This window comes from Schistocerca gregaria, chromosome 8 (genome assembly GCF_023897955.1).
Source record: "Schistocerca gregaria isolate iqSchGreg1 chromosome 8, iqSchGreg1.2, whole genome shotgun sequence".
NCBI lineage: Eukaryota > Metazoa > Arthropoda > Insecta > Orthoptera > Acrididae > Schistocerca > Schistocerca gregaria.
The window spans coordinates 292,932,420-292,959,660 of NC_064927.1; the positions used below are offsets into that span (position 1 = coordinate 292,932,420).

General features: G+C 43.1%; 1 protein-coding gene across 1 annotated transcript in view; it reads right to left on the reverse strand.

Annotated features, from left to right (window-relative positions):
- LOC126285395 (cuticle protein 7-like) overlaps window positions 1-12,284 on the reverse strand; it is a 35,684-nt gene extending 23,400 nt beyond the window's left edge. The window contains exon 1 of the mRNA XM_049984740.1: window positions 12,209-12,284. Within this exon, the coding sequence (XP_049840697.1) occupies window positions 12,209-12,223 (15 nt within the window). The 5' untranslated portion in view covers window positions 12,224-12,284. The remainder of the gene's footprint in view (window positions 1-12,208) is intronic.
- Between the last annotated feature and the right edge of the window lie 14,957 nt (window positions 12,285-27,241).

Here is a 27,241-nt window from a genome sequence, read left to right on the forward strand (position 1 = left end):
TAGCACATTCTCCAGTTCTCTCACCAATTGAGAACGTCTGGTCAATGGTGGCCGAGCAACTGGCTCCTCATAATACGCCAGTCACTACTCTTGCTGAACTGTGGTATCGTGTTGAAGCTGCGTGGGCAGCTGTACCTGTACACACCATCCAACCTCTGTTTGACTCAATGCCCAGGCGTATCAAGGCCGTTATTACGGCCTGAGGTGGTTGTTCTGGGTATTGATTTCTCAGGATCTATGCACCCAAATTGCTTGAAAATGTAATCACGTGTCAGTTCTAGTAAAATATATTGGTCCAATTAATACCCGTTTATCATCTGCATTTCATCTTGGTGTAGCAGTTTTAATGGCCAGTAGTGTATAATCACAGTGGCACGCTAACAGTTCACAAACGTAGCCAATTCGGATATGCTTCCACCCTTACGCCGAAAGCCAATGATCAAGACCTTCTGGAGGTCTGATAAATTACTTCGTTCGAGTGGTTACTGAACGTTGATGAAGAACATACGCGATGGTTATGTTAATCTGAGGGAACCGTGTATATTATGCCTACAAAGGTACTGTAAAATAATCCTAAACAATAGCTCAGACTATTTATATTGTGATTTCTCGATATAGACGTCTTTTTTTATATTTGCACTTAGCTGTTGTCTAGTATGCTACCATAAGCCCATACAAACATGGATCCAACATCTTGCGTAGTACCTCCGGAGCTATTTTAATTCTGATGTCATTCGAATGCTACCTACGCTGCCAAGCCAGATATCTTATCAGTGTATGACGTTTTACCCTGTAAGCGTGGCTCCACTAAAGGGATTCACGTTCGAAACTTAACTTTATAGTTTCCACTGTTGAGCATTATTTCTTAATTTGGTGCAGTAATGAATCAGAAAATTCCCAGTTAACACATGAAACAGTTGCGTGTTGAAGCTTCGGCAACTTGCTTGAAACATTAGAGAAGATAAAGCTGCACACTTCATAAAACGAATAAGCGTTGTATCCTACGACCATAATATAAACGAGTCACAATTTGAATCATCAAACTCGAATACTTGAGTGAAACAATTTGTAGGGATCTCAGATGTAATGGTCACGTAGGTAAAGCAGGTGGAAGACTACAGTTAATGAGAAGTGGACTGTGCACAATGCAGATCGTCTATAAAAATGTATGTGCAGCTCAGCCTAGAATATTACTTAAGTGTATGCAACCCATACCAATAAGACCAACGCGAGACGTATAGAAAGAAGGGCAGCATGAATAACCACAGGTTATTTTGAAAAGAACATGGAGATGCACGAAAACCTGAGCCCTTGGCGACAGACGCATACTACCCCGCGAAAGCCCGCTTGCAAAGTTTTAAGCACCAGTGTCACACTAGGAGTCTAGTAGTATAATACAACTCCTCTACATATCGTTCCTGTAAGGAACCGAAGAGAAGTTTAGATCAGATTAATTTCAGTGAGCACAGCTGCGTTCAAGCATCAGTCTTCCAGGACTCCAAACGCGAATAGAACGGGAAGAAGTGGTACAATGGAATGTGCTCGCAGCCATTCACTTTACAATAATTTGCAGAGTAGAGATGTAGATGTAGAACTTCGATTTCTATTTGAATCTTGAGGAGAAATTCATCGCTAAATACATCTTCAAAATAATATTAATATAATTTAACGTGCTACAATCATTGTAACGATACTTATGACGTCAAATCGTAATGGAAATAATAGTGATTAATAAGACGTTTCAAACTGTGGAAGTTACAGACGAGATATATTCGCAAACTGCGAATACGATTAGACATCAGCTGTCAAAGTTAACAGTGGCACGTGGCAACTTGTGTAGAACTGAGAATCGAACTCTGATTTCCCACTTAACACGAGCCGGCGCCTTAACCCCTTCCACTATCAGCCCATGCCTCCTAGGCCGATCCAAAACCTTATACACTGAAGCGCCAAAGAAACTGGTATAGGCATGCATATTCAAATACAGAAGACGTAAACAGGCAGAATATGGCGCTGCGGTCAGCAACGCCTATATAAAACAACAAGTGTCTGGCGCATTTGTTAGATTTGTCATTGCTGCTACAATGGCAGGTTATCAAGATTTAAGTGAGTTTGAACGTGGCGTTTTAGTCGGCGCACGAACAATGGGATACAGAATCTTCGAGGTAGCGATGAAGTGGGGATTTTCCCGTGCGGCCATTTCACGAGTGTACCGTAAATATCAGAAATGCGGTAAAACATCAAATCTCAGACATCGCTGCGGCCGGAAAAAGATCCTGCAAGAACAGGACCAAAGATTACTGAAGAGAGTCGTTCATCGTGACAGAAGTACAACCCTTCCGCAGATTGATGCAGATTTCAATACTGGGCATCAACATGTGTCAGTGTGCGAAGCATTCAACGAAACGTCATCGATAGGGGCTTTCGGAGCTGAAGGCTCATCATGTATCCTTGACGTTTGCACGACACAAGCTTTACGCCTCGCCTGGGCCCATCAACACCGATATCGGACTGTTGATGACTGGAAACATGTTGCCTGGTCACTCGAGTCTCGTTTCAAATTATATCGAGCGGATAGATGTGTACGAACATCATGACAACCTCATGAATCCATGGACCCTGCGGACTGTTCAAGCTGGTGAAGCTGTGTAACGGTGCGGGCAGTGTGCAGTTGGAGTGATATGGGATCCCTTGATGCGTCTAGATACGACCCTGACGGGTGACATGTACGTAAGCATCCCGTCTGATCACCTGCATCCATTCATGTCGATTGTGCATTCCGACGGACTTGGGCAATTCCAGCAGGACAATGCGACATTCCACACGTACAGAATTGCTACCGAGTGGCTCCATGAACACTCTTCTGAGTTTAAACACTTTCGCTGGCTACCAAACTCACCGGACATGAACATTGAGCATATATGGGTTGCCTTGCAACGTGCTGTTCAGAAGAGATTTCCACCCCCTCTTACGGATTTATTGTCAGCCCTGCAGAATTCATGATGTCAATTCTCTCCAGTACTACTTCAGACATTAGTCGAGTCCATGCCACGCCGCGGTGCTCGCGGGGACCCTGCATGGTACTAGGCAGGTGTACCAGTTTCTTTGGCTCTTCAGTGTATCAGTGCGTCCATGATCCTTAGTACTCGCACACATTATGTGATTCCCTCAAAATGTCATTACAGTAGAGTCTCGATAGTTCCAGTTTCCAATAACCCGAGCCCCCTAAAAAAAAAAAGTTGCAACGATCTACTTTCTTTCTTTACTGACATGACAAATAATGAAAACATCATTTCAAAAGATAGATAATGAGAGTACAGCTCAGTGACAAAGCAGACAGCAATGTAATCAACACCGACGATTAGCTCGCTGCCCTGTTGCACGAACATCTGTTGTCAGTATGGCATGAAATACTCCGACTGCTGCCGGCTGCTACCCATCAAAAATTGGGGAATTCATACGCTGCTGTAGTTCCCAGTACCTGTACTGCACAGTGTTGTGTGTCGTTTTGTTTGTTGACTGTGTGTTCCGTTGTACACCTTACAAAGATGAGTGCTGTAACAAAAAAGAGGAAATTAGTGCCTTTGTATCTAAAATTAGAAGCAATAAAAAAACTTGCTCTCGAATATGGTGTCGGTGAAGAAACTGATGGTGACTGGCGAAGAAACCGACTTAAATTGGAACAGTTTCCTTCACAGAAAAGCTCACACGAATCTTTCAGTCGAAGAAGTATAAAGAAGTCAGACTTCGAAAAAACAAGTGAGGCATTGTTCATGTGGTTTACCCAGCAGAGACAGAAGGGTGGTCCGATTTCTGGCCCAATCTTGCAAGAAAAAGCTTTGTTTTTAAGAAACCAGCTGCAAGAAGGAGATGACAATTTCGCCACTAGTGTGGGCTGGCTCAACAAGTGGAAGAAGAGGTATGGAGTGCGTCAACTAGACGTATGTGGAGAAAAACTCTCTGGTGACGCTCAGGCCGTTTCAAAATTTATCGTCTAGTTTAAAAAAAATCATAACTGAAAAAAATTTATCTAATGAACAAATATATAACTGTGACGAAACTGAGCTAAATTACAAAATGTTACCAGCGAGAACACTTGCTTCTTGTGAAGATAAAAGTGCTCCTAGGCACAAAAAAAGCAAAGAGCGGCTCACAGTTACGGCAGCTTCAAATGCAACTGGAAACCACAAAGAAAACTAGTTGTGATCGGGAAGTCTGCCAAGCCAAGAGCATTGAAGAATGTATCCATCTCAGCTTTTCCGATTGTCTATACACATCAGAATAATGCCTGGATGAATCAGGAAATCTTCAAGAACTCATTTGTACCTGACTTCAAGAACTTTTTAAAAGAAAGGGGACTGCCAAGAAAAGCAATTTTGCTCATGGATAATGCGTCCTCACATTCAAGTGCAGGAGAACTGCAGCGTGACGGCATCCCCGCCTTGGTTTTTTCCACCAAACGTTACCTGTCTCATTCAGCCCATGGATGAGGGCGTTCTTGAATATCTAAAAAAAGTATCGACAGCCATTGCTACAGTCAATCCTGCATTCCGAAGACAACGAAAGCATTGTAGGAGCTTTGAAGAAAGTGACTTTGAAGGACCTCGTGTACTGGATTAGCGAATCTTGGAGAGAAAAAAAGTCAGACACAATAAGTCATGGAGAAAAATTCTGCAGGAAAGTATGCCAGACACAGAAACTGAAGATTTAGCAGATGAGGACGATCAACCATTGTGTAATTTAATCAGAACACTGGAACGGTGTGAAGAGGCAGAAGAGGTGGCAGTAGGCGAGTGGTTAAATTCGGACGAACAGTTGGAAGTGACAGAGTCTTCTATAATTGACACGATTAACATTCCATCGCAGTGTGAGAGTGACGAGGATGATGAGGCAGAGGCTCACCGATGATGAGTCACAGCGATGGCTACGCTGCTCTCGAGGCCGCCATATGCTACGTGGAACAACAGACTAAGGCGACACCAACTGACCTATTGATCCTGAGGCGGTGACGTGACACTGTCGCGAGGAAACGTTGCTGCTTCACCACACAAAACACACTTCACTATTACTTGCCTAAATAAATAATTATTGTTATTCTGCCAATGCAAATGCGTGTGTAAATACTTTTATGTTCATAAAGTTCATATTTTGACCTGTGTTACTTACAATATCATAATATTTCTTTCTCCCATTTAAATTTCGATAGTCCGAGTTTTCGATAGTTCGAGGTAGTTCCGGTCCCGTTCACTTTGAACTATAGAGACTCTACTGTATCGTATTTAAAGGTTTTGAGTGAGTTAGGCATTTGGGTATTAAAATGAATCAGTGGTAACTGGCGAAAATGTGTGCTGGACTGGGATTCCACTTAACGCGAGCTGTCGCTTTAAGCGCGTCTGCCCTCCAAGCGCGCCGCCCATCCGACCCAAACTCTCAGCCGGTTACTCACCACTAGCGTAACGTCACCTACCAGTCAACCTCTTACTTGCCACTTCGGATTCCCCTAAGGCATCGAGTTTGGTGCGCAACTGCACTGATATGAAATCAGACAACATTGACCAGGGAGTACAGCGACCTGGTGCTATACTACATTAAAATTAACTGTGGACATCGCAATAATATTTGTTTGTTAACCGGTTTAGGCTTATGTTAAAGCCGTCTTCAGAATATTTGGCTGTTGCTGGCGGTTCCTCGGTTTTCTCGTGGTACCAGAATCGTACACTGTCTGATCGTAGTATCACGAGAAAACCGAGGAGCCGCCAGCAACAGCCACAGGGGGCCAAAAATTCTGAAGATGGCTTTAACATAAGCCGAAACCGGTAAATAAACAAATATTATTGTGATCTCGAATATTGATTTTAAGGTTAAATATCCGCACCGAAACAATGGCTCTTTGGACGTCGTCACCTAATTGATATGTCTGAAAGAACAGGCGCCAAAACATACATCTATATCATTGTCATTATCATCATCTTCGCCTATCTTGGCATGTAACATAATTTTTCATTGTCGGTACGTTACAGTGTTTGTGTAGTACCATTAAATGTCTTTCATATATACATGCGTGTCTGAAGGAATAGACACTGTCGACGATCCACAGCCGTATTAAATAGACAAAATATTTTCGCAGTTTTTGACCTCGCTTCAGTACCTTCTCTTGTCCATGAGCCTCCATCTGTGCATAGCCCAGCACCAAAACTGTAAATGACGCCCATAACTATTGAATGTCGGCACTTGAACATACGTGTTGCTATCAAACAACTTACTGCAGGGCTTGCACCGTGTTACAGCTTCTGCGGGTGAGCTGTCAGTCCCCATCGTCTACAAGCCAAGTGGTGCGAGTCAACTAACGGGGAAACTTGCTCCGTGTAACACCAGCTTAGCCGTGTCTGTGCTCACCATCACGGCGCTGCTGTCCAGTGCGAATCGACCGAATCGGCATCGATGTCGCTGTTTGGCGACAGAAAAAGTTAATCACTTCATCATCTGCGAGGCTTATGGGGACGAGGTAATTAGTGGTGCAACGATTCGTCGCTTAGACCAAATTGTCAGCGGTGCGCAAGAGTCAACAAAATTAAGTTATTCCGCACGTTCACTTACTAAGCAGGCCTGTACAGTCTTCAGCAACCGACGTTGTTAAACCAAAAATTAAAGCGATGTGCATATTAAAATAACTCGGCAGTCTATTTTTATGTGAAAAAACATTTTTTTTATATCGGAGACTTTCTGAGGGATTAATTTCTTTAACGATGTAATATAGATTTGTACATCCGTGAGAGTATTTTAAAGCTCTTCTACAGCTACAGCACTACGTCTTTCGTGCCACATGTACTCAGAAACTTTCCGCCTTGACTCTAGCAGCCCTTAAACGTGTCACTGTAGATGATCTGCGTTTTGTCTTACCTAGTTTGCGGGAGGCAATTACTTATTAATATAGTTTGTTTTGCTAATAGCATTTGCGTGCTCGATTCAGAAAAGGACCACTTACGTCAAGAAACCGCCATATAACGAAAGAACAAAGGAATAGTGTGTCGAATCGAACTCTGACAGGAAAATATTAACCACGTGAGTAGCTCTCAGCCACTATGAATTTACAAAATACGAAATAGATTCCCATGCCCCTTTTAAGGTGGTCATCTCTCTCGTAAGTAAAGAAAAGTTTCCCCCCGGGCGGCAGTAAGAGAACATATGACAATCAATACAGAGAGCAGCACATTTTTTCCAAGTACTTTTATCCACACCACCCAAATTTTTAGTAGCTAAAGTAACAAATATATTCACATAGCCTGTAACCAAGCCCTGATGCGAGTCAACGAGACATATGGTACCTGGTACGATGTTCGTTCAGTAAGTAATGCAACGAATTTTCTCTCGGCCAGTTTCGATTGAAAAAATGCGGATTTTGTTGTGGAGCATCGTGTTATATTCCCGCATCAGCCCCTAAAGTTTCATGAAGTTCCGACAGGTGGCGATGCTATATGTAGCCTTCGAAATGGCGTCTGTAACTGAGGTACGTTGCAAGCAGAGAGCTGAGATTAAAGTTTTTTAGGTGAGAAACCAGAGCATCGCAGATACTCATAGGCGCTTGCAGAATGTCTACAGAGACCTGGCAGTGAACAAAAGTACAGTGAGTTGCTGAGCATAGCAACAAGGTTGCGCAAACCTGTACGATCTCCCGCGTGCCGGTCGCCCGCTCAGTGCTGCGCATTCTGCGTTGTTGGAACGTCTGGACACTCTCATTCAAGGTGACCGACAGATCGCACACAAGCACTTCGCTGCAGAGCTGGACGTCTCTATTCGTAGTGCTGACACACCTAAGAGGAGCAACAAAACTTTACTGGACTGTTCCTCACCCACTCAGCAGCCCAGATCTTGCACCTTCCAACTCCATCTGTTTGCCCACCTGTTTGGGAAAGTGAAAGATGCTCTCCATGGGAAGCAGTACGTCGATAATGCGGAGGTTTTTGGTTGATCAAGACGAAGTAGTGCAGTGCCGTCAGGCATACAGGCCCTCCCAGTAAGGTGTCATAATGTCGTCGCATTCAACTTAGATTACGGTATGTTGAAAAGAAAACACCAGGGTTTTATAGCCAAAAGAGTAGGGTTTAATGTGGTGCATTTCAATCCTGAGTAAAACCAACCTGCTTTCAGGAAAAAAGAAATGTGTTGCGTTACCTAGGGGAGAGTTCTACAGTGGCGGTCAGCTTAACCTTGTCACTTGCAGAATGTGAAATATTTAAAAATTTGTGATTTAATACAGTAATCTGGTACTCAAACTAATTCCTTATGGATGTACATGATGATTTCCCTGAAATTATACAAGAGCGACAGGTCATATAGAAGTAAAAGCAAATGGTTTTTCTGCCAGAACAAGTAAAAACAAATGGTTTTTCAGTCGGTACAAAAATTGTCTTCCAGCACCGACCAGTGTCCGTATAGGAAGCCTTTCAGGCGTTATAGATAAACAACGTTACACAATTAAAGAAAACCATTGAACACATTATTATATGAAGAAAATTCACTATTTCAAAACCCATTGTTCACTTATTGCACTGATCAAAAATAAAATATAATATTTTTTTCTCGGTATACAGAACCAACACGTGCCCACTATTTACAGTTTGAGCACTGTACCCATTAGCAAATGTAACTTCAAGAATTCTTTCCTAGTAAGTGGCATGAAACTGTTGTCTGAATCTTTCGTGTACAGAACAACTGCGGTTCTATATCATTGTTGAATGTCTTCTTAAACATGCCCATCTGAGGAGTTCTATCCACAGATGAACCTAAAATGCACCTTGGGACATGAAAACACTCAACATTATTTCACTTATTAGCATCTTCATATTCTCTTCAGTCCATTTTTCTTTCATGTTCCCCTTATTGTCAGCCATTTCACACAAAAAAGTGAAGAGAAAGAGTTATTATTTTTCCCCTAACGTTCTGACTGATCGGTATAGGAAGACAACTGGCCGGCCGGTACTGTACGACAAGCAAGCAATATAAGCGATACCTATTGCGTATTGTTTAAGACATAATATCCTGAAATTTATATCATTAGAGTATCCTTAAGCAATACAGTTAAAGTAAATGTACAATTAAATTCAGTTGCTCGCCTCATAAACGTCAACCACAGTCTTGAAACTAAATTCATGCACGCTTCTCTGACACACAACATTAAACTAACAACTCATAAACAACTGAATGCAGCACAAAATGCCCGAAGTATCATGAGCGGGGATCATGGCGTCTTTCAACTCACCCCTTGTATGTGCTGCCGCCTACTACCACAAAAGAAAACTATCAATGGCCGATACTGTAAGACGGTCGATATTGTAAGACTCTCTCCCCTATTGAACATAGTACCACGAAACAGCAGTTTGTTGCAGCTGCTGTAATACACGAAAAGAAAATTCATGGTCTGTTAGATGAAGATCAGTATGACTTTAGAAAGGATAAAAACAGCAGAGACAGTTATGTCTTTGTGATTGATAATGGAAGTAGGTTTTGTCGGTTTAAGAAAAAAGCGATCGCAAATGTAAAATGATGCAAAATATTCGAAATTCTCAGAAACGTGAGTGTAAGCTATATGGAAAGACGGTTAATAAACGATATGTGTAAGACAGAATAATAAGAATGTAAGACCAAGAACGAAGTGCTCAGATTAAAAAGGGTGTAATGCAGTCTCTAACCTCTACTGTTCAACCTACACATCGAAGAAACTGCTATGGAAATAAGAGAAACGTTCAGGAGAAGTGAATGGATATCAACAATAACATATGCTGATGTCAGTGCTATCGTCAGTGAAAGTGAAAAAGAATTACATGACCTCTTGAATAAAATGAATGTAGTAAGTACAGAAAATGATTTGAGAGTGAACCGAACAAAGCCATCTCTAACATCTGAAGTTCTCTGAAGGTCTGGGACAACATTCAGAAGGACCCTCACCTACCTATTCATCAATATATTTCACAAGTAGGACACCGACGCTTGAAAACGAAGGAACCGTCGAAGCGCACAGGAAACAGCCTTATTGGGTCCTCTTTCACTGTCAATCATTCATGGAAAATTTAGTGAGAGCAGGCATCAGTAGTCAACAAACGTTCACTTAAGAACGATTGTATGCAGATACAAGGGTTCGATCTGCAGAGACGTCAGTGGAGGATCAGAATCGGATTCAAACCAGACAAGGCAGATCTGGTCTTCCATTGTACAATTGGGGATGGGTAGCTCTGCAAACTGTGGCTGTGCTGCCTCCTAAAGGTCAGCCCACCATATCATTGTTGATTGTCTTCTTTGGAGAGAGCAAACAAACAAAGATGGATATTCGGATGAAACAATGGAATGGATCAGGGAAATTGTCCTAGTTTGTACGAGCTTTTGATTGTGCACACTGAGTGGTGTTAAATGCCCGAATATTCAGAAGCTGGGGCAAATGGCGATGCTAAATGTCTGGGCAAATGCTCAAAATACATAAATTTGCAGGCATTTATGCATTTTAAAAAGTAATTGATAAAAAGCGCTTATAAAAAAAATTAAGCTAATATTTGTGTGCCGGGTGGAGTGGCCGAGCGGTTCTAGACGCTTCAGCCTGGAACCTCACGACCGTTACGGTCGCAGGTTCGAATCCTGCCTCGGGCATGGATGTGTGTGATGTCCTTAGGTTAGTTAGGTTTAAGTAGTTCTAAGTTCTAGGGGACTGATGGCCTCAGAAGTTAAGTCCCATAGTGCTAAGAGCCATTTGATATTTTGTGTTGGAAATGGTTCTTGTAACACTGCTTCGTTAGTGGTTGGGTAACCAAGGTGAAGAAGCAGCTAGAGAGTTAGCGGAGAGTTATTAGGGGAAACAAATTTAACTGTAAACATAACATTTTACATCTTTAATGAGATCGGTTCGTGGTGTAGTACACAATAAAAAATGTCGCTACACCTACCAATAACGCTTCCTTTTTTGTTTTTTCTCTGAAAACAGTTTAATATTTAAAAATACATTTAACATCAAGGATAACATGCCAGCCGCTTAACACATTTAGTAATAATTTTGTTATCAATAATCGTTGTTCAATGATATTCTGAGATTTGACAGGGGTTATAAAGTGCGTTACATTACAAAGCAATACGTAACGACAACTTTTATTATACTAGTGTATCACTACACAGGTGTTCAACGCGGTGTGTGTGTGTGTGTGTGTGTGTGTGTGTGTGTGTGTGTGTGTGTGTGTGTGTGTGTGTGAGAGAGAGAGAGAGAGAGAGAGAGAGAGAGAGAGAGAGAGAGAGAGACGGATGGCGAAGAGCACAGTTGTTAAAAAGAAAAAGGGCATTATAAACGATAAGGAGGTGTCAGCAACAGGAACCTTCCCTTGGTACAGCAATTTGGAATAATAGTAAAAAATATGAAAAACACGTTTCTCTCTTCTTTCCTTTCGTTGTTAGTAATAAAGCAATGCATGACATACGTAGTTTAAACATTTCCTAATTTTTAATACCGAGAGTATCTCAACTCCCTTATTTTAATTGGTAAATTATACTTCCTAGCAGTAAAAACTTTAAAAGTACTTTTTTATATAAATGCCCAGATTTTGGGCATTTAGAATTGCTTAGGGCAAATGCCCAGACAAATGACCATTTATAAATGACCTGTTGTAAAATTTGAAATTTTCCCATCGAATCAACTGATCAAAAAGATTTCGGGCTTGCATCCGGTCGTCGTGGCAGTTGTCCAGCCGAAATATCGCGCAATGAAGTTTACGACGACCGGCTGCAAGCCCGAAATCTTTTTGAACTATAAATGACCTGCCCACTGGACATTTGCGCAGCCCGCATCAATGCGACATTTAGCTTCAAATGTTGTTTATTTATGTTTATTTTGATCTTACCACAAATAAATAATGTAAATTATGTATGTTTCATTCCTGTAAAAGACTATAATCCAGACATATGTCTACAGAAAACTGTTCCGAAAAGTTAAATTTATACAGGATATTTAAAATAACTGATAATTCTAAATTCTTTTAGCCATTGAAGAATTTGGGAGAGCATTTGACTGCTGTCAGTTTTGTTGTTAAAAGTAATGTTTACCGTTTTCCTTTAGGCTGACTGTGAGATATGTCCTACAACAACCACTACACACCTTACTTTTGTCGACACTGACAAGCAACATCTCCCCGTGTCTTGGACGACTCTCAACATGCACTTATCTGCGAGACTTTACCTGACTGCGGACCATGCTTGTGACTTGTCCCGTGTGGTTACCTTCTCTGCGCCTGGTGGCTGACTGGTGTCCCGGGGAATCGCTGAACAATTTATACACACGGGGCCTGAAGGCTCTGCGTAAGATGCCGAAAAACAGCGCGCCCCTCCCCGCCGGCGAGTTCTTGCTGCCCGGGCAAAGCTGCGACTCGCGAGGGGAAGGGCGCGGCTTGTCGTTTTCTCGCACGTCCTCCGGAGCGGAACTATCTGTGTGGCGAAAGCCGCGCCCCCGTGGTAGTGTCGGGCGCCAAGTGGGTGGGCCTGCGACACGCGACGCCGAAACGCTCGGCTGCCGCTGCGGTTGCCGGCGGTCGCGCGCCCGCGCCCTTTCAGACAGACGGTGAGGAAACCGCGGGGCGAAAACGCTAATTGCTCAAATATTTCCTCGAGGCTATCCGCCACGCTCGTTTGTATTCTCGAAACGCTTGCTAACTGACTGCTCGTTTCCACACGAGGCGCAGCTCAGTCCGAGCTGCTCTTGGCAGTCGTCGGCCAGTGGACGAAGGCAACAGCTGTGTCTGTACAGTGCACCACCTTCTGTAGTGCTGCGCGGGATTAGGCGAGCGGTCTAAGAAGCTGCAGTCATGGACTGTGCGGCTGATGTCGGCGGAGGTTCGAGTCCTCCCTCGGGCATGGGTGTGTGTGTTTGTCCTTAGGATAATTCAGGCTAAGCAGTGTGTAAGCTTAGGGATTGATGACCTTAGCAGTTAAGTCCCGTAAGATTTAACACATATTTGAACATTTGAACCTTCTGTAGTGCAAACAATTATTGCCAATGCGTAGTCGTGATCAGAGACAGAGAGAATACACCGAGAGATTGCAGCACGTCATTAAGCGTTTCCTGCAAACCCACACCGTACTACAAGGCCCTACAAGTGGTCTACGGTAAACAGCCGACAAATTGAATAGCAGCCAGTGTTGTGTAAACTTACGCGCGGAAAAAAGTTCTGCTTTTCTACTATATGGTTCATAAAATGCAAGAGAAATGTAACAGCACCAAGTTTCAGCCTTCCTCAGTTTCGATTGTTTGCAGGAAAGCAACTCCTCTCGAAATGTTTCGAACATAGAAAACGGTTTTCTTCCGGTCCGGAAGCTTGCCTCTTAACCGAAATTAACCATTTATCCTAAAACCTGCGGTTTCGAAAAAGGAAACCTGCAAATAAATGCTGTCACGTTGGAGAAACATTTATCAGGCAAGTACATTAACTGAAAAAACATCTAAAAATATCCTAGTACCTATGAAAAGTAACATTGGTTCCATTTCGAATTTAAATGTAGAGTTAAACGCTGCACTACACACTTCACAATTTTTCTTCGCCTAAACTGGAGTGGATAGATAGCATATATACTGTATACAGGGTGGTCCATTGATAGTGACCGGGCCAAATATTTCACGAAATAAGCATGAAATGAAAAAACTACAAAGAACGGAACTCGTCTAGCTTGAAGGGGAAAACCAGATGGCGCTATGGTTGCCCGCTAGATGGCCCTGCCATAGGTCAAACAGATATCAACTGCGTTTTTTTTTTAAATAGGAACCCACGTTTTTTATTACATATTCGTGTAGTACCTAAAGAAATATGAATGTTTAAGTTGGACCACTTTTCCGCTTTGTGATAGATGGCGCTGTAATACTCACAAACGTATAAGTACGTGGTATCACGCACGGTATTTGCTTCTTGATACCCGTGTTAAAATGGACCATTTACCAATTGCGGAAAAGGTCGATATAGTGTTGATGTGTGGCTATTGTGATCAAAATGCCCAACGGGCGTGTGCTATGTATGCTGCTCGGTAGCCTGGACGACATCATCTGGTTACGTTATTTAAGGAAACAGGAAGTGTTCAAGCCACATGTAAAACGTAAACCACGACCTGCAACAAATGATGATGCCCAATTAGGAGTTTTAGCTGCTGTCGCGGATAATAAGCACATCAGTAGCAGACAAATAGCGCGACAATCGGGAATCTCAAAAACGTCGCTGTTGAGAATGCTACATCAACATCGATTGCACCCGTAGCATATTTCTATGCACCGGTAATTGTATGGCGACGACTTTGAACGTCGTGTACAGTTCTGCCACTGGGCACAAGAGATATTACGGGACGAAGACAGATTTTTTGCACGCGTTCTATTTAGCGACGAAGCGTCATTCACCAACAGCGGTAACGTAAACCGGCATAATGTGCACTATTGGGCATCGGAAAATCCACGATAGCAGCGACAAATGGAACATCAGCGACCTTGGCGGGTTAATGTATGGTGCGCAATTATGGAGGAAGGATAATTGGCCCCCATTTTATCGATGGCAATCTAAATGGTGCAATGTATGCTGATTTCCTACGTAATGTTCTATCGATGTTACTACAAGATGTTTCACTGCATGACAGAATGTCGATGTACTGCAAACATGATGGATGTCCAGCACATAGCTCGCGTGCAGTTGAAGCGGTATTGAATAGCATATTTCTTGACAGATGGATTGGTCGTCAAAGCACCATGGCCCGCACGTTCACCGGATCTGACGTCCCCGGATTTCTTTCTGTGGGGAGAGTTGAAGGATATTTGCTACCGTGATCCACCGACAACGCCTGGCAACATGCGTCAGGCGAAGGCGAACTACTCACTGTTGAGAGAAATGTCGTTACACGTATTGCCAAATACATTGAGGTTTACAGGCATCATTTTAAGCATGTATTGCATTAATGTGGTATTTACAGGTCGTCTTGCTGTAACAAAACAAAACAAAAAATTGCTCTGAGCACTATGGGACTTAACTTCGGAGGTCATCAGTCCCCTAGAACTTATAACTACTTAAACCTAACTAACCTAAGGACATCACACACATCCATGCCCGATGCAGGATTCGAACCAGCCACCGTAGCGGTCGCGCGGTTCCGGACAATAGCGCCTAGAACAGCTCGGCCACTTAGGCCGGCCACACTGTAACAGCATGCGTTCTCGGAAATGATAAGTTCACAAAGGTACATCTATCACATTGGAACAACCAAAATAAAATGTTCAAACGTACCTATGTTCTGTATTTTAATTTAAAAAACCTACCTGTTTCCAACTGTTCGTCTAAAATTGTGAGCCATATGTTTGTGACTATTACAGCGCCATCTATCACAAAGCAAAAAAAGTAGTCCAACTAAAATATTCTTATTTCTTTACGTACTACACGAATATGTAATAAAAATGGGGGTTCAAATTTAAAATAACGCAGTTGATAATCGTTTGACCTATGGCAACGCCATCTAGCGGGCCAACCATAGCGCAAACTGGTTTCACTCTTCAAGCTAGACAAGTTTCGTTCTTTGCAGATTTTTCGTTTGACGCTTATTTCGTGAGATAATTGGCCCAATCACGACAATGGACCACCCTGCATACTGTCAAAGTGTGAATGATTTGCTGCGGTTATTTATTATTTAGATTTCGCCTCATATCGGGTTTACCTATGGAAGTAAACTAACCTTGAACATATGTATCTTGGAAACGGATAAAGATATGGAGAGCATTGTCAAGTTTGTTCAAGAGCGGGATCCTTGAATGTCTCGTTAGAGTTTCAGGCACATGCTGTACATAGCCGTTCTGGAACCCTCGCTTGGGTTTGCTCTGCTGGTGACGGCGAAAACATAAAAAAACACTTTTTTGGGATTTCCCAGGAACCGCCCATGAACTGATGGTGCCTCCAAAAGTCCCATCAAGCAAACCGTGGACCACATCAAATGCAAGAAGATCCAACCGATTTACTCCATTTCCCTAAGCAGGAGGAAGTGTACAATTTTCATATTTTGACCCTTTACTGTAGGATAGTGACACTAAGATGATCCTTCTTTGGGTGTACAAATGGTCCCTACCCCAGGGGCTATTCAAAACACTTGACCCTCCCTTTATATCACCCTTAGTACCCGAGGTATGAGACCGGACATTCCCGTTTCTTAATGCGGGCGGCGTTTTTGAACATATTAGGTAGGCATGTTGTCACATGCGTACCGATTTACGTATGGTTTATTTAAACATGCATGACACGAGGACAGGCCCTCCTAAATTTAACGATACATTGACATCACTTGAAAATGGCAGTATAAGCCTAAATTGGGATCATGGTGAATAAATACAATTAATGATATGCCTGGCGCAAAACTTTATCCTTTCTAAGATTAGTAGACAAGATAACAGAGCTTATTGTATGGCGTGGGAGCAGGAACTAACTGTGGTGCACTGAGTGGCATTCTGAGCTTTCCCATGACGACTATCACTTCTGTTTGTGACTCTTAAATCGGCGCCGTTGTATCCGTAGATGATCTCGCCAAAGGTCACAGAAAGCAGCGATTCTCGAGACAGATTCCTGAAATTATGGAATGGGGAGGCATTAGATATGACGACAGGAATGATTTGGTAATTGTTGAGTGGACGCTCAATGTTCGCCATTTTGTAGCAAGGATGACAAACTCTGTTGTCATACTTTTCATGTCCAGGGTACCAAATGGTATATTACACTAGGATATTTTCTGACCTCACACTGCTTTCGACAGCACAACCGCCTTGAGAAACCTATGGTTACATGACTGGCCTGGCCAGTCCTGATTTGTTATATGTAGAAGACGTCTGGGATGCGATGTGCAAACGTATACTTTCCTACCAGCCTTCAGCCAGCAACCTTCATGATCTGACGCATCATGAGCTTCAGGCATGGGAAGAAATTACTGTAACATTCGGAGGTTCTTTGCTTCCATGCCACAACGAAAAAAAAAAGTGTTTTTGTGGCTGTAGGAGACTTCCGGCATAAGAAGTCAACTTCGTTCTGCCAACGGAAGTGTCAAAAAGACATGTGGCCTATAATTGACAACTGGCATGATGATCTCTCCATTGGCAAAAGATTCCGAATTAGTCCCCTATTCAGACCTCTGGGAGGGGACTGCCAAGGGGGAGGTTACCATGAAAAAAAGATTGAATAATCAACGAAAGGATAACGTTCTATACTTGGGGCGTGGAATGTCAGAAGCTTGAATGTGGTAGGGAAGCTAGGAAATCTGAACAGGCAATTGCAAAGGCTCAATCTAGATATAGTAGGGGTCAGTGAAGTGAAATGGAAAAGAAAATAAGGATTTCTTGTCAGATGAGTATAAGGTAATAACAACAGCAGCATAAAATGGCATAACGGGAGTACGATTCGTTATGAATAGGAAGGTAGGGCAGAGAGTGTGATACTGTGAACAGTTCTGTAATAGGGTTGTTCTTATCAGAATCGACAGTAAACCAACACCGACAACTATAGTTCAGGTATATACACTCCTGGAAATTGAAATAAGAACACCGTGAATTCATTGTCCCAGGAAGGGGAAACTTTATTGACACATTCCTGGGGTCAGATACATCACATGATCACACTGACAGAACCACAGGCACATAGACACAGGCAACAAAGCATGCACAATGTCGGCACTAGTACAGAGTATATCCACCTTTCGCAGCAATGCGGGCTGCTATTCTCCCATGGAGACGATCGTAGAGATGCTGGATGTAGTCCTGTGGAACGGCTTGCCATGCCATTTCCACCTGGCGCCTCAGTTGGACCAGCGTTCGTGCTGGACGTGCAGACCGCGTGAGACGACGCTTCATCCAGTCCCAAACATGCTCAATGGGGGACAGATCCGGAGATCTTGCTGGCCAGGGTAGTTGACTTACACCTTCTAGAGCACGTTGGGTGGCACGGGATACATGCGGACGTGCTTTGTCCTGTTGGAACAGCAAGTTCCCTTGCCGGTCTAGGAATGGTAGAACGATGGGTTCGATGACGGTTTGGATGTACTGTGCACTATTCAGTGTCCCCTCGACGATCACCAGAGGTGTACAGCCAGTGTAGGAGATCGCTCCCCACACCATGATGCCGGGTGTTGGCACTGTGTGCCTCAGTCGTATGCAGTCCTGATTGTGGCGCTCACCTGCACAGCGCCAAACACGCATACGACCATCATTGGCACCAAGGCAGAAGCGACTCTCATCGCTGAAGACGACACGTCTCTATTCGTCCCTCCATTCACGCCTGTCGCGACACCACTGGAGGCGGGCTGCACGATGTTGGGGTGTGAGCGGAAGACGGCCTAACGGTGTGCGGAACCGTAGCCCAGCTTCATGGAGACGGTTGCGAATGGTCCTCGCCGATACCCCAGGAGCAACAGTGTCCCTAATTTGCTGGGAAGTGGCTGTGCGGTCCCCTACGGCACTGCGTAGGATCCTACGGTCTTGGCGTGCATCCGTGCGTCGCTGCGGTCCGGTCCCAGGTCGACGGGCACGTGCACCTTCCGCCGACTACTGGCGACAACATCGATGTACTGTGGAGACCTCACGCCCCACGTGTTGAGCAATTCGGCGGTACGTCCACCCGGCCTCCCGCATGCCCACTATACGCCCTCGCTCAAAGTCCGTCAACTGCATATACGGTTCACGTCCACGCTGTCGCGGCATGCTACCAGTGTTAAAGACTGCGATGGAGCTCCGTATGCCACAGCAAACTGGCTGACACTGACGGCGGCGGTGCACAAATGGTGCGCAGCTAGCGCCATTCGACGGCCAACACCGCGGTTCCTGGTGTGTCCGCTGTGCCGTGCGTGTGATCTTTGCTTGTACAGCCCTCTCGCAGTGTCCGGAGCAAGTATGGTGGGTCTGACACACCGGTGTCAATGTGTTCTTTTTTCCATTTCCAGGAGTGTATGCCGACATCACAAGCTGAAGATAAAGAGATAAAGAAAGTATATGAGGATATTGAAAGGTTATTACAGTACGTAAAGGGGAACGAAACTAATAGTCATGTGAGACTAGAATGCAGTTGTAGGGGAAGTAGTAGAAGAAAAGGTTACAGGATAATATGCCCTTGGTACAAGGAATGAGATATGAGAAAAGTTAATTAAGTTCTGTAACAAGTTTTAGCCAGTAATAGCGAATACTCTGTTCAAGAATCACAAGAGGAGTCATACTTGGAAAAGGCCGGGTGATACGGGAAGATTTTAGTTAGATTACATCATGGTCAGACAGAGATTCCGAAATCAGATACTGAATTGTAAGGCGCACCCAAGAGCAGATATAGACTCAGATCACAATATAGTGGTGATGAAGAGTAGGCTAAAGTTTAAGACATTAGTCAGGAAGAATCAATATGCAAAGAAGTGGGATACAGAAGTACTAAGGAATGACTAGATACGCTCTCTAAGGCTGTAGATAAAGCTATAAGGAATTGCTTATTAAGCAGTACAGTTGAAGAGGATTGAATATCTCTAAAAAGGGCCATCACAGAAGTTGGGAAAGAGAACGTAGGTACAAAGAAGGTAACTGCGACCAAACCATGGATAACAGAAGAAATACTTCATTCGATGGATGAAAGGAGGAAGTTAAAAAATGTTCCGGTAAACTCAGAAATACAGAAAGAAAGGTCGCTGAGGAATGAAATAAACAGAAAATGCAGAGAAGCAGAAGAAGTGATAGATAACATTCCATCAGAATTTCTAAAATCATAGTGGTAAGTTGCAACAAAACGACTATTCACCTTGGTGTGAAGAATGAATGAGTCTGGTGACATACCATCTGACTTTCGGAAAAATATTATTCATAAAATTACGAAGACTGCAAGAGCTGACAAGTGGAAGAATTATCGCACAATCCACTTAATAGCCCATACATCCAAGTTGCTGACAAGAATAATCCATAGAAAGATGGAAAAGAAAATTGAGGATGTGCTAGATGACGAGCAGTTTGGCTTTACAAAAGGTAAAGGCACCAGAGAGACAATACAGACGTTGTGGTTGATAATGGAAGCAAGACTAAACAAAAATCAAGGCACGTTCATAGAATTTGTCGATCAGGAAAAAGCCTTCGACAGTGTAAATTAGCGAAAGATGTTCGAAATTCTGAGAAAAGTAGGGGTAAGCTATAGGGTGAGATGAGTAATATACAATATGTACAAGGGCCAAGAGGGAATAATAAAAGTGGACGACCAAGAACAAAGTGCTCAGATTTAAAGACAGTGATGTAGTCTTTCCTCCTACTGCTCAACCTATACATCGAGGAAGCAATGATGGAAATAAAAGAAAGGTTCAGGAGTGGAATTAAAATTCAAGGTGAAAGGATATTAATTATACAATTTGCAGATGACGTTGCTATCCTGAGTGAATGTGAAGAAGAATGACATGATCTGCTGAATGGAATGAACAATCTAATGAGCCCAAAATATGGACTGGGTGTAAATCGAAGAAAGACGAAAGTAATGAGATACAGCAGAAATGAGAACAGAGAGAGAAACTTAATATCAGCATCGGTGGTCACGAAGTAGATGAAATTAAGGAATTCTGGTACCTTGGCAGTAAAATAACCAATGACGGACAGAGCAAGTAGAACAACAAAAGCAGACTAACGATGGCAGAAAGAGCATTCCTGGCCAAGAGAAGTCAATTAATATCAAACAAAGGCCTTCATATGAGGCAGAAATTTCTAAGAACGTACGTCTGGAATACAGCATTGTATGGTAGTGAAACATGGACTGTGGGAAAACCGGCACAGAAGATAATCGAGGCATTTGAGATGTGATGCTACAGACTAATGTTGAAAATTAGGTGGACTGTTAAGGTAAGGAATGAGGTGGTTTTTCGCAAAAGCTGAGAGAAAAGAAATATGTGGAAAACACTGATAAGGAGAAGGGACAGGATGATAGGACACCTGTTAAGACATGATGGAATGACTTCCATTGTCAAGAGGAAACTTTAGAGGCCAAAACCTGTAGGTGACAGCAGAGAGTGGAATACTTCCACGAAATAATTGACGATGTGAGTTGCAAGTGCTACTCTGAGATGAAGAAGATGAAGAGGTTGGTACAGAAGAGGAATTCGTGGCGGGCAGCATTAAACCAGTCAGAAGACTGAGGCCGAAAAAAAAAAGGGTCACTTCTCAGACTGATGTTGGTAATGAGAATCAGTTTAGAATGAAATGAAAGTTTAATTATTTAATGTCAATTAAATTACATGATGAAATCCGCAAAGTTTGATACATATTGTACTGGTACTACATAGTGTACTTAGAATGTGATGTTGGTAGGAAACACTGAAATAGCGGGGAAGTTCGATCTGGGAGCGAAAAGCTGCTGAGCATTAAAAAGATAATCATTTTCAATATATAATTTTGCCAAATTTAATATAAGCAATTGTAAGGTGCAATATTTTTGTGGTTTACTTATTATGAGATTGAGGACAACTGTCTTAGTATAAATGACATGTTTAATGTCGCAATATTAGCACAAAAATACAAACTTTTACACAGTTTTCAATCTGACAACAAAAAACAGTTGAAAGGATAACGAATCTCGTCCACATCAAAAAATGAAATAATCCTAAACACAACAATATCAAATATTAACTCTCAGAAGATTAAACTATCATCAACACTACAATATTAAAGTTCAACTAGAAGTCTTTTTACAAAATTGTTCCTACACTTACGTTATAATGTTGGTCAGCACTACGAAATTGTCCGATTCCGGTTCAAATTTCGGTACTATTTTTAGGATGACAATCAAGTCTACGGTGGATGGTTACTTATGTGACAAATTGAGCAAAAGATTGCGGAAGGTCGCTCGAATTTACAGTGGACACAGGATGGTGGACCAACAAATTTACGCCTCCGCGCGTGGTATTTGCCTCAACCTGCAATGAACTCTCTTCCGTTGAAATTCCTATAAAACTAATTACACGTTTGCTGAATTTTTCAGCAGAAACTTTCTCTATGTTTCGCGTTATGAGGGAGAACATGTACTCATCCCTAGTCTTAGATTGTGGCGATATACACGCGCATGGTTGGAGCAGCGTGCATATTATAATGCCCTCTCAGTTCGCGTAAGAACAATTAACTAATTGGCCAGTTCGTTTCTCCACAGTTGGAACTAAACGATGCTACAGCTAATTTCTAGCTGGATATCATTCGCTGTGAACGCAGTGTTCCATCAAATTACTCCTCTGTAAGGTGCGAATCTGACCAGCATTTATTCTGCCACCTTACACAATGATGAACAATATTTATTTGCTACTGAGGCCAAATTTAACATAAACAACAGCGAACAGTTAAGCTCGTGGGAACACTGCAATAAGTCAACAAAACTTTAAACTAATGTCCTTTGAATATTTCAGAGAATTTACTTTTCTAACTTACAACAACGTAAGACATTAGAAGTTCGCACCGAGAGAACTGAATGGATTTAAAAATTATTTTGGCTACTTTAAATTTGATATTATAGCCACAATGCGAATAACACTTCGAACATTAAAAAAAAACTACAAGCTAGCAGACTACGTAACCTCTACGTTGCATTTAAAATAAACTGGGAGCACTGCAAATCAACAAGCATAAGCACTTATTCATAAGCGCAGTCAAGGACAAATTCAAAACAAATGAAGGGGCTGAAAATATGGATTAGCCAACACATGCTAACTGGCTTGAGCTCGGCTAGCGCCCCGAGCTGTTCTGTCAGCACAAATTCTAAATCACACACATAGAATACGTGTGAATTAAATTTACATAACAAATAAATGGCAAATAGCACACTGGCCTCCAGCTATGACAGGGAAAATCAGAGCAGGCAACTGAACGTAACTGACCCGCAAGTGCTTAAAGTTAACTGACAATGAAAAATAAACCTAGAAAATGTATGCATCAGTGGCAGACACTTTACCGCTCACGAGACCTGGTGCTCACCTTTTACTCCTGTGTCGTTCCTGCGAAAACTAAGGATCGTGTATGTGGTCATGCCTACCAAGAAGAAACGGGCCTAGTCTAACTCCCCAGTAGGTGTAGGCTTCTAACTGAAATCCAGACGCGGCGATGAGACCTGCACAGGTAGCAAGTGCAGACCGTCATACAGCCGGACTAACAGTCAACCCCCGGCAGATGCCTAGCCTGGGCTGTATGAGTGCTTAAATCCTGCCAGAGGCGCTGCAAGTGGGCCACCTTCCGAGACGCCAGAGAAGTCCTAGCTAGGTAATGGAACCCAAAGCAGTTCTGCAAGCGAAAGAAGCGATATGAGCAAGTGTGCTCTGCTCAAATACTTTAATGTATCGCCTTGTGTGACTGTTATTGGGCGAGTTGAGCTGGGGGTTGAATTTTTTATTTTGGCGGGTATTTGCCAATTCGTTTTTACAGCGTTGTACCAGCCCCAACATATCCCGCTCATCACGCCTTGCATACGACATCTTGAAACGTCCCCTTAGTAAAACTTATACATGAGTGTGCTTAAACTGACACACAATATTTTTAGCGCAACGCAATCTGACTTTCAAAAATCTCTACAAAAGAATGGCCCTGACTAACATTAATCACTTACCTCACAAAAATCTTCGTTACTCTAACTACTGCAAATACAGCGAGCACCACTCCTGCCAGCTAAATAAAAGATTCAAACTACTGAAGGCACCAACTACTGACAGGCATAGTTAGCAAATGAAAGATTTTGATAGAGAACAAACAATGTATTTACCTTAATAGTTAAATATATAGCAGTTCATGACATCCAGTCTCACAAATTACAAAACTCCGCCATCTCTCTCCCCACGTCCACTACTGCTGGCGGCTCACCTCCAACTGCGCAACGCTACGCGCTGTTAACATCCATCTGCCCAACACTACAATGGCGTGTATTACAACAATGCCAACCAGCCACTGACTGCACACAGCACAGCCAGTGATTTTCAGAGCGCTACGTGGCGTTACCAATATAAGACCTACATACAATGTTCTTTAGAAGGAACCATGCAGACATTTGTCTTAACCGATTTAGGGGAAACCTAAATCCGGATGGCCAGGCGCGGGTTTGAATCATCGTCGTTCCGAATGCGAATCCAGTGTGTTAAACGCTCGCTAAACTTTCTACCAAAAAAAAAAAAAAATGGTTCTGTAAAAGGTCGTGGTTAACAGTGAGCGAAGGGAAACAAAGGTTTTGTATTGTGTGTTATTTGCTGCTGAAGTATTGTGGGCAAAAAAGTTCACAGAAGACCAACATAGCTGCTGGACATAACCTACTACAATGTTACACACACACACACACACACACACACACACACACACACACACACAAATTAGTTCACTTCTGGATACACTTAATTATTAGTAGTTCACAGATTACATTTTTAGCTGAATAATTAGCATATTTACAATTTTCTAGTGTTTTAGGCAGTATGGTATAGTGGCAGGCTATGTAACAAACAATTTGGAAAAAGTTCTGTTATACAGCTTATTGACTTTCTATTGGGAACCCGCCAACGTAAACGAGAACTAGCCGCCAATGGAAATGGAAAAGGCAGAAAGACATGAAGACTGGAAATGTGCTGTTGAGTATATTGCTGCCAACTAATCCACAGACCGAGCACTAAAAGGGCATTGCTGCATTCAGTACTATGTTACTCCACGTGTGCATGGTAACAGCCTTGAGTCCGCTTTGAAATGCTGTTCAGAAAGACATGAAGACTGGAGATGTGCTGTTGAGTATATTGCTGCCAACTAATCCACAGACCGAGCACTAAAAGGGCATTGCTGCATTCAGTACTACGTCACTCCACGTGTGCACGGTAACAGCCTTGAATCTGCTTTGAAATGCTGTCCAGAAAGACATGAAGACTGGAGATGTGCTGTTGAGTATATTGCTGCCAACTAATCCACAGACCGAGCACTAAAAGGGCATTGCTGCATTCAGTACTACGTCACTCCACGTGTGCACGGTAACAGCCTTGAATCTGCTTTGAAATGCTGTCCAGAAAGACATGAAGACTGGAGATGTGCTGTTGAGTATATTGCTGCCAACTAATCCACAGACCGAGCACTAAAAGGGCATTGCTGCATTCAGTACTATGTTACTCCACGTGTGCACGGTAACAGCCAGGAATCCGCTTTGAAATGCTGTCCAGAAAGACATGAAGACTGGAGATGTGCTGTTGAGTATATTGCTGCCAACTAATCCACAGACCGAGCACTAAAAGGGCATTGCTGCATTCAGTACTATGTCACTCCACGTGTGCACGGTAACAGCCTTGAATCTGCTTTGAAATGCTGTCCAGAAAGACATGAAGACTGGAGATGTGCTGTTGAGTATATTGCTGCCAACTAATCCACAGACCGAGCACTAAAAGGGCATTGCTGCATTCAGTACTATGTTACTCCACGTGTGCACGGTAACAGCCAGGAATCCGCTTTGAAATGATGTCCAGAAAGACATGAAGACTGGAGATGTGCTGTTGAGTATATTGCTGCCAACTAATCCACAGACCGAGCACTAAAAGGGCATTGCTGCATTCAGTACTATGTTACTCCACGTGTGCACGGTAACAGCCAGGAATCCGCTTTGAAATGCTGTCCAGAAAGACATGAAGACTGGAGATGTGCTGTTGAGTATATTGCTGCCAACTAATCCACAGACCGAGCACTAAAAGGGCATTGCTGCATTCAGTACTATGTCACTCCACGTGTGCACGGTAACAGCCTTGAATCTGCTTTGAAATGCTGTCCAGAAAGACATGAAGACTGGAGATGTGCTGTTGAGTATATTGCTGCCAACTAATCCACAGACCGAGCACTAAAAGGGCATTGCTGCATTCAGTACTATGTCACTCCACGTGTGCACGGTAACAGCCTTGAATCTGCTTTGAAATGCTGTCCAGAAAGACATGAAGACTGGAGATGTGCTGTTGAGTATATTGCTGCCAACTAATCCACAGACCGAGCACTAAAAGGGCATTGCTGCATTCAGTACTATGTCACTCCACGTGTGCACGGTAACAGCCTTGAATCTGCTTTGAAATGCTGTCCAGAAAGACATGAAGACTGGAGATGTGCTGTTGAGTATATTGCTGCCAACTAATCCACAGACCGAGCACTAAAAGGGCATTGCTGCATTCAGTACTACGTCACTCCACGTGTGCACGGTAACAGCCTTGAATCTGCTTTGAAATGCTGTCCAGAAAGACATGAAGACTGGAGATGTGCTGTTGAGTATATTGCTGCCAACTAATCCACAGACCGAGCACTAAAAGGGCATTGCTGCATTCAGTACTATGTTACTCCACGTGTGCACGGTAACAGCCAGGAATCCGCTTTGAAATGCTGTCCAGAAAGACATGAAGACTGGAGATGTGCTGTTGAGTATATTGCTGCCAACTAATCCACAGACCGAGCACTAAAAGGGCATTGCTGCATTCAGTACTATGTCACTCCACGTGTGCACGGTAACAGCCTTGAATCTGCTTTGAAATGCTGTCCAGAAAGACATGAAGACTGGAGATGTGCTGTTGAGTATATTGCTGCCAACTAATCCACAGACCGAGCACTAAAAGGGCATTGCTGCATTCAGTACTATGTTACTCCACGTGTGCACGGTAACAGCCAGGAATCCGCTTTGAAATGATGTCCAGAAAGACATGAAGACTGGAGATGTGCTGTTGAGTATATTGCTGCCAACTAATCCACAGACCGAGCACTAAAAGGGCATTGCTGCATTCAGTACTATGTTACTCCACGTGTGCACGGTAACAGCCAGGAATCCGCTTTGAAATGATGTCCAGAAAGACATGAAGACTGGAGATGTGCTGTTGAGTATATTGCTGCCAACTAATCCACAGACCGAGCACTAAAAGGGCATTGCTGCATTCAGTACTATGTTACTCCACGTGTGCACGGTAACAGCCAGGAATCCGCTTTGAAATGCTGTCCAGAAAGACATGAAGACTGGAGATGTGCTGTTGAGTATATTGCTGCCAACTAATCCACAGACCGAGCACTAAAAGGGCATTGCTGCATTCAGTACTATGTCACTCCACGTGTGCACGGTAACAGCCTTGAATCTGCTTTGAAATGCTGTCCAGAAAGACATGAAGACTGGAGATGTGCTGTTGAGTATATTGCTGCCAACTAATCCACAGACCGAGCACTAAAAGGGCATTGCTGCATTCAGTACTATGTCACTCCACG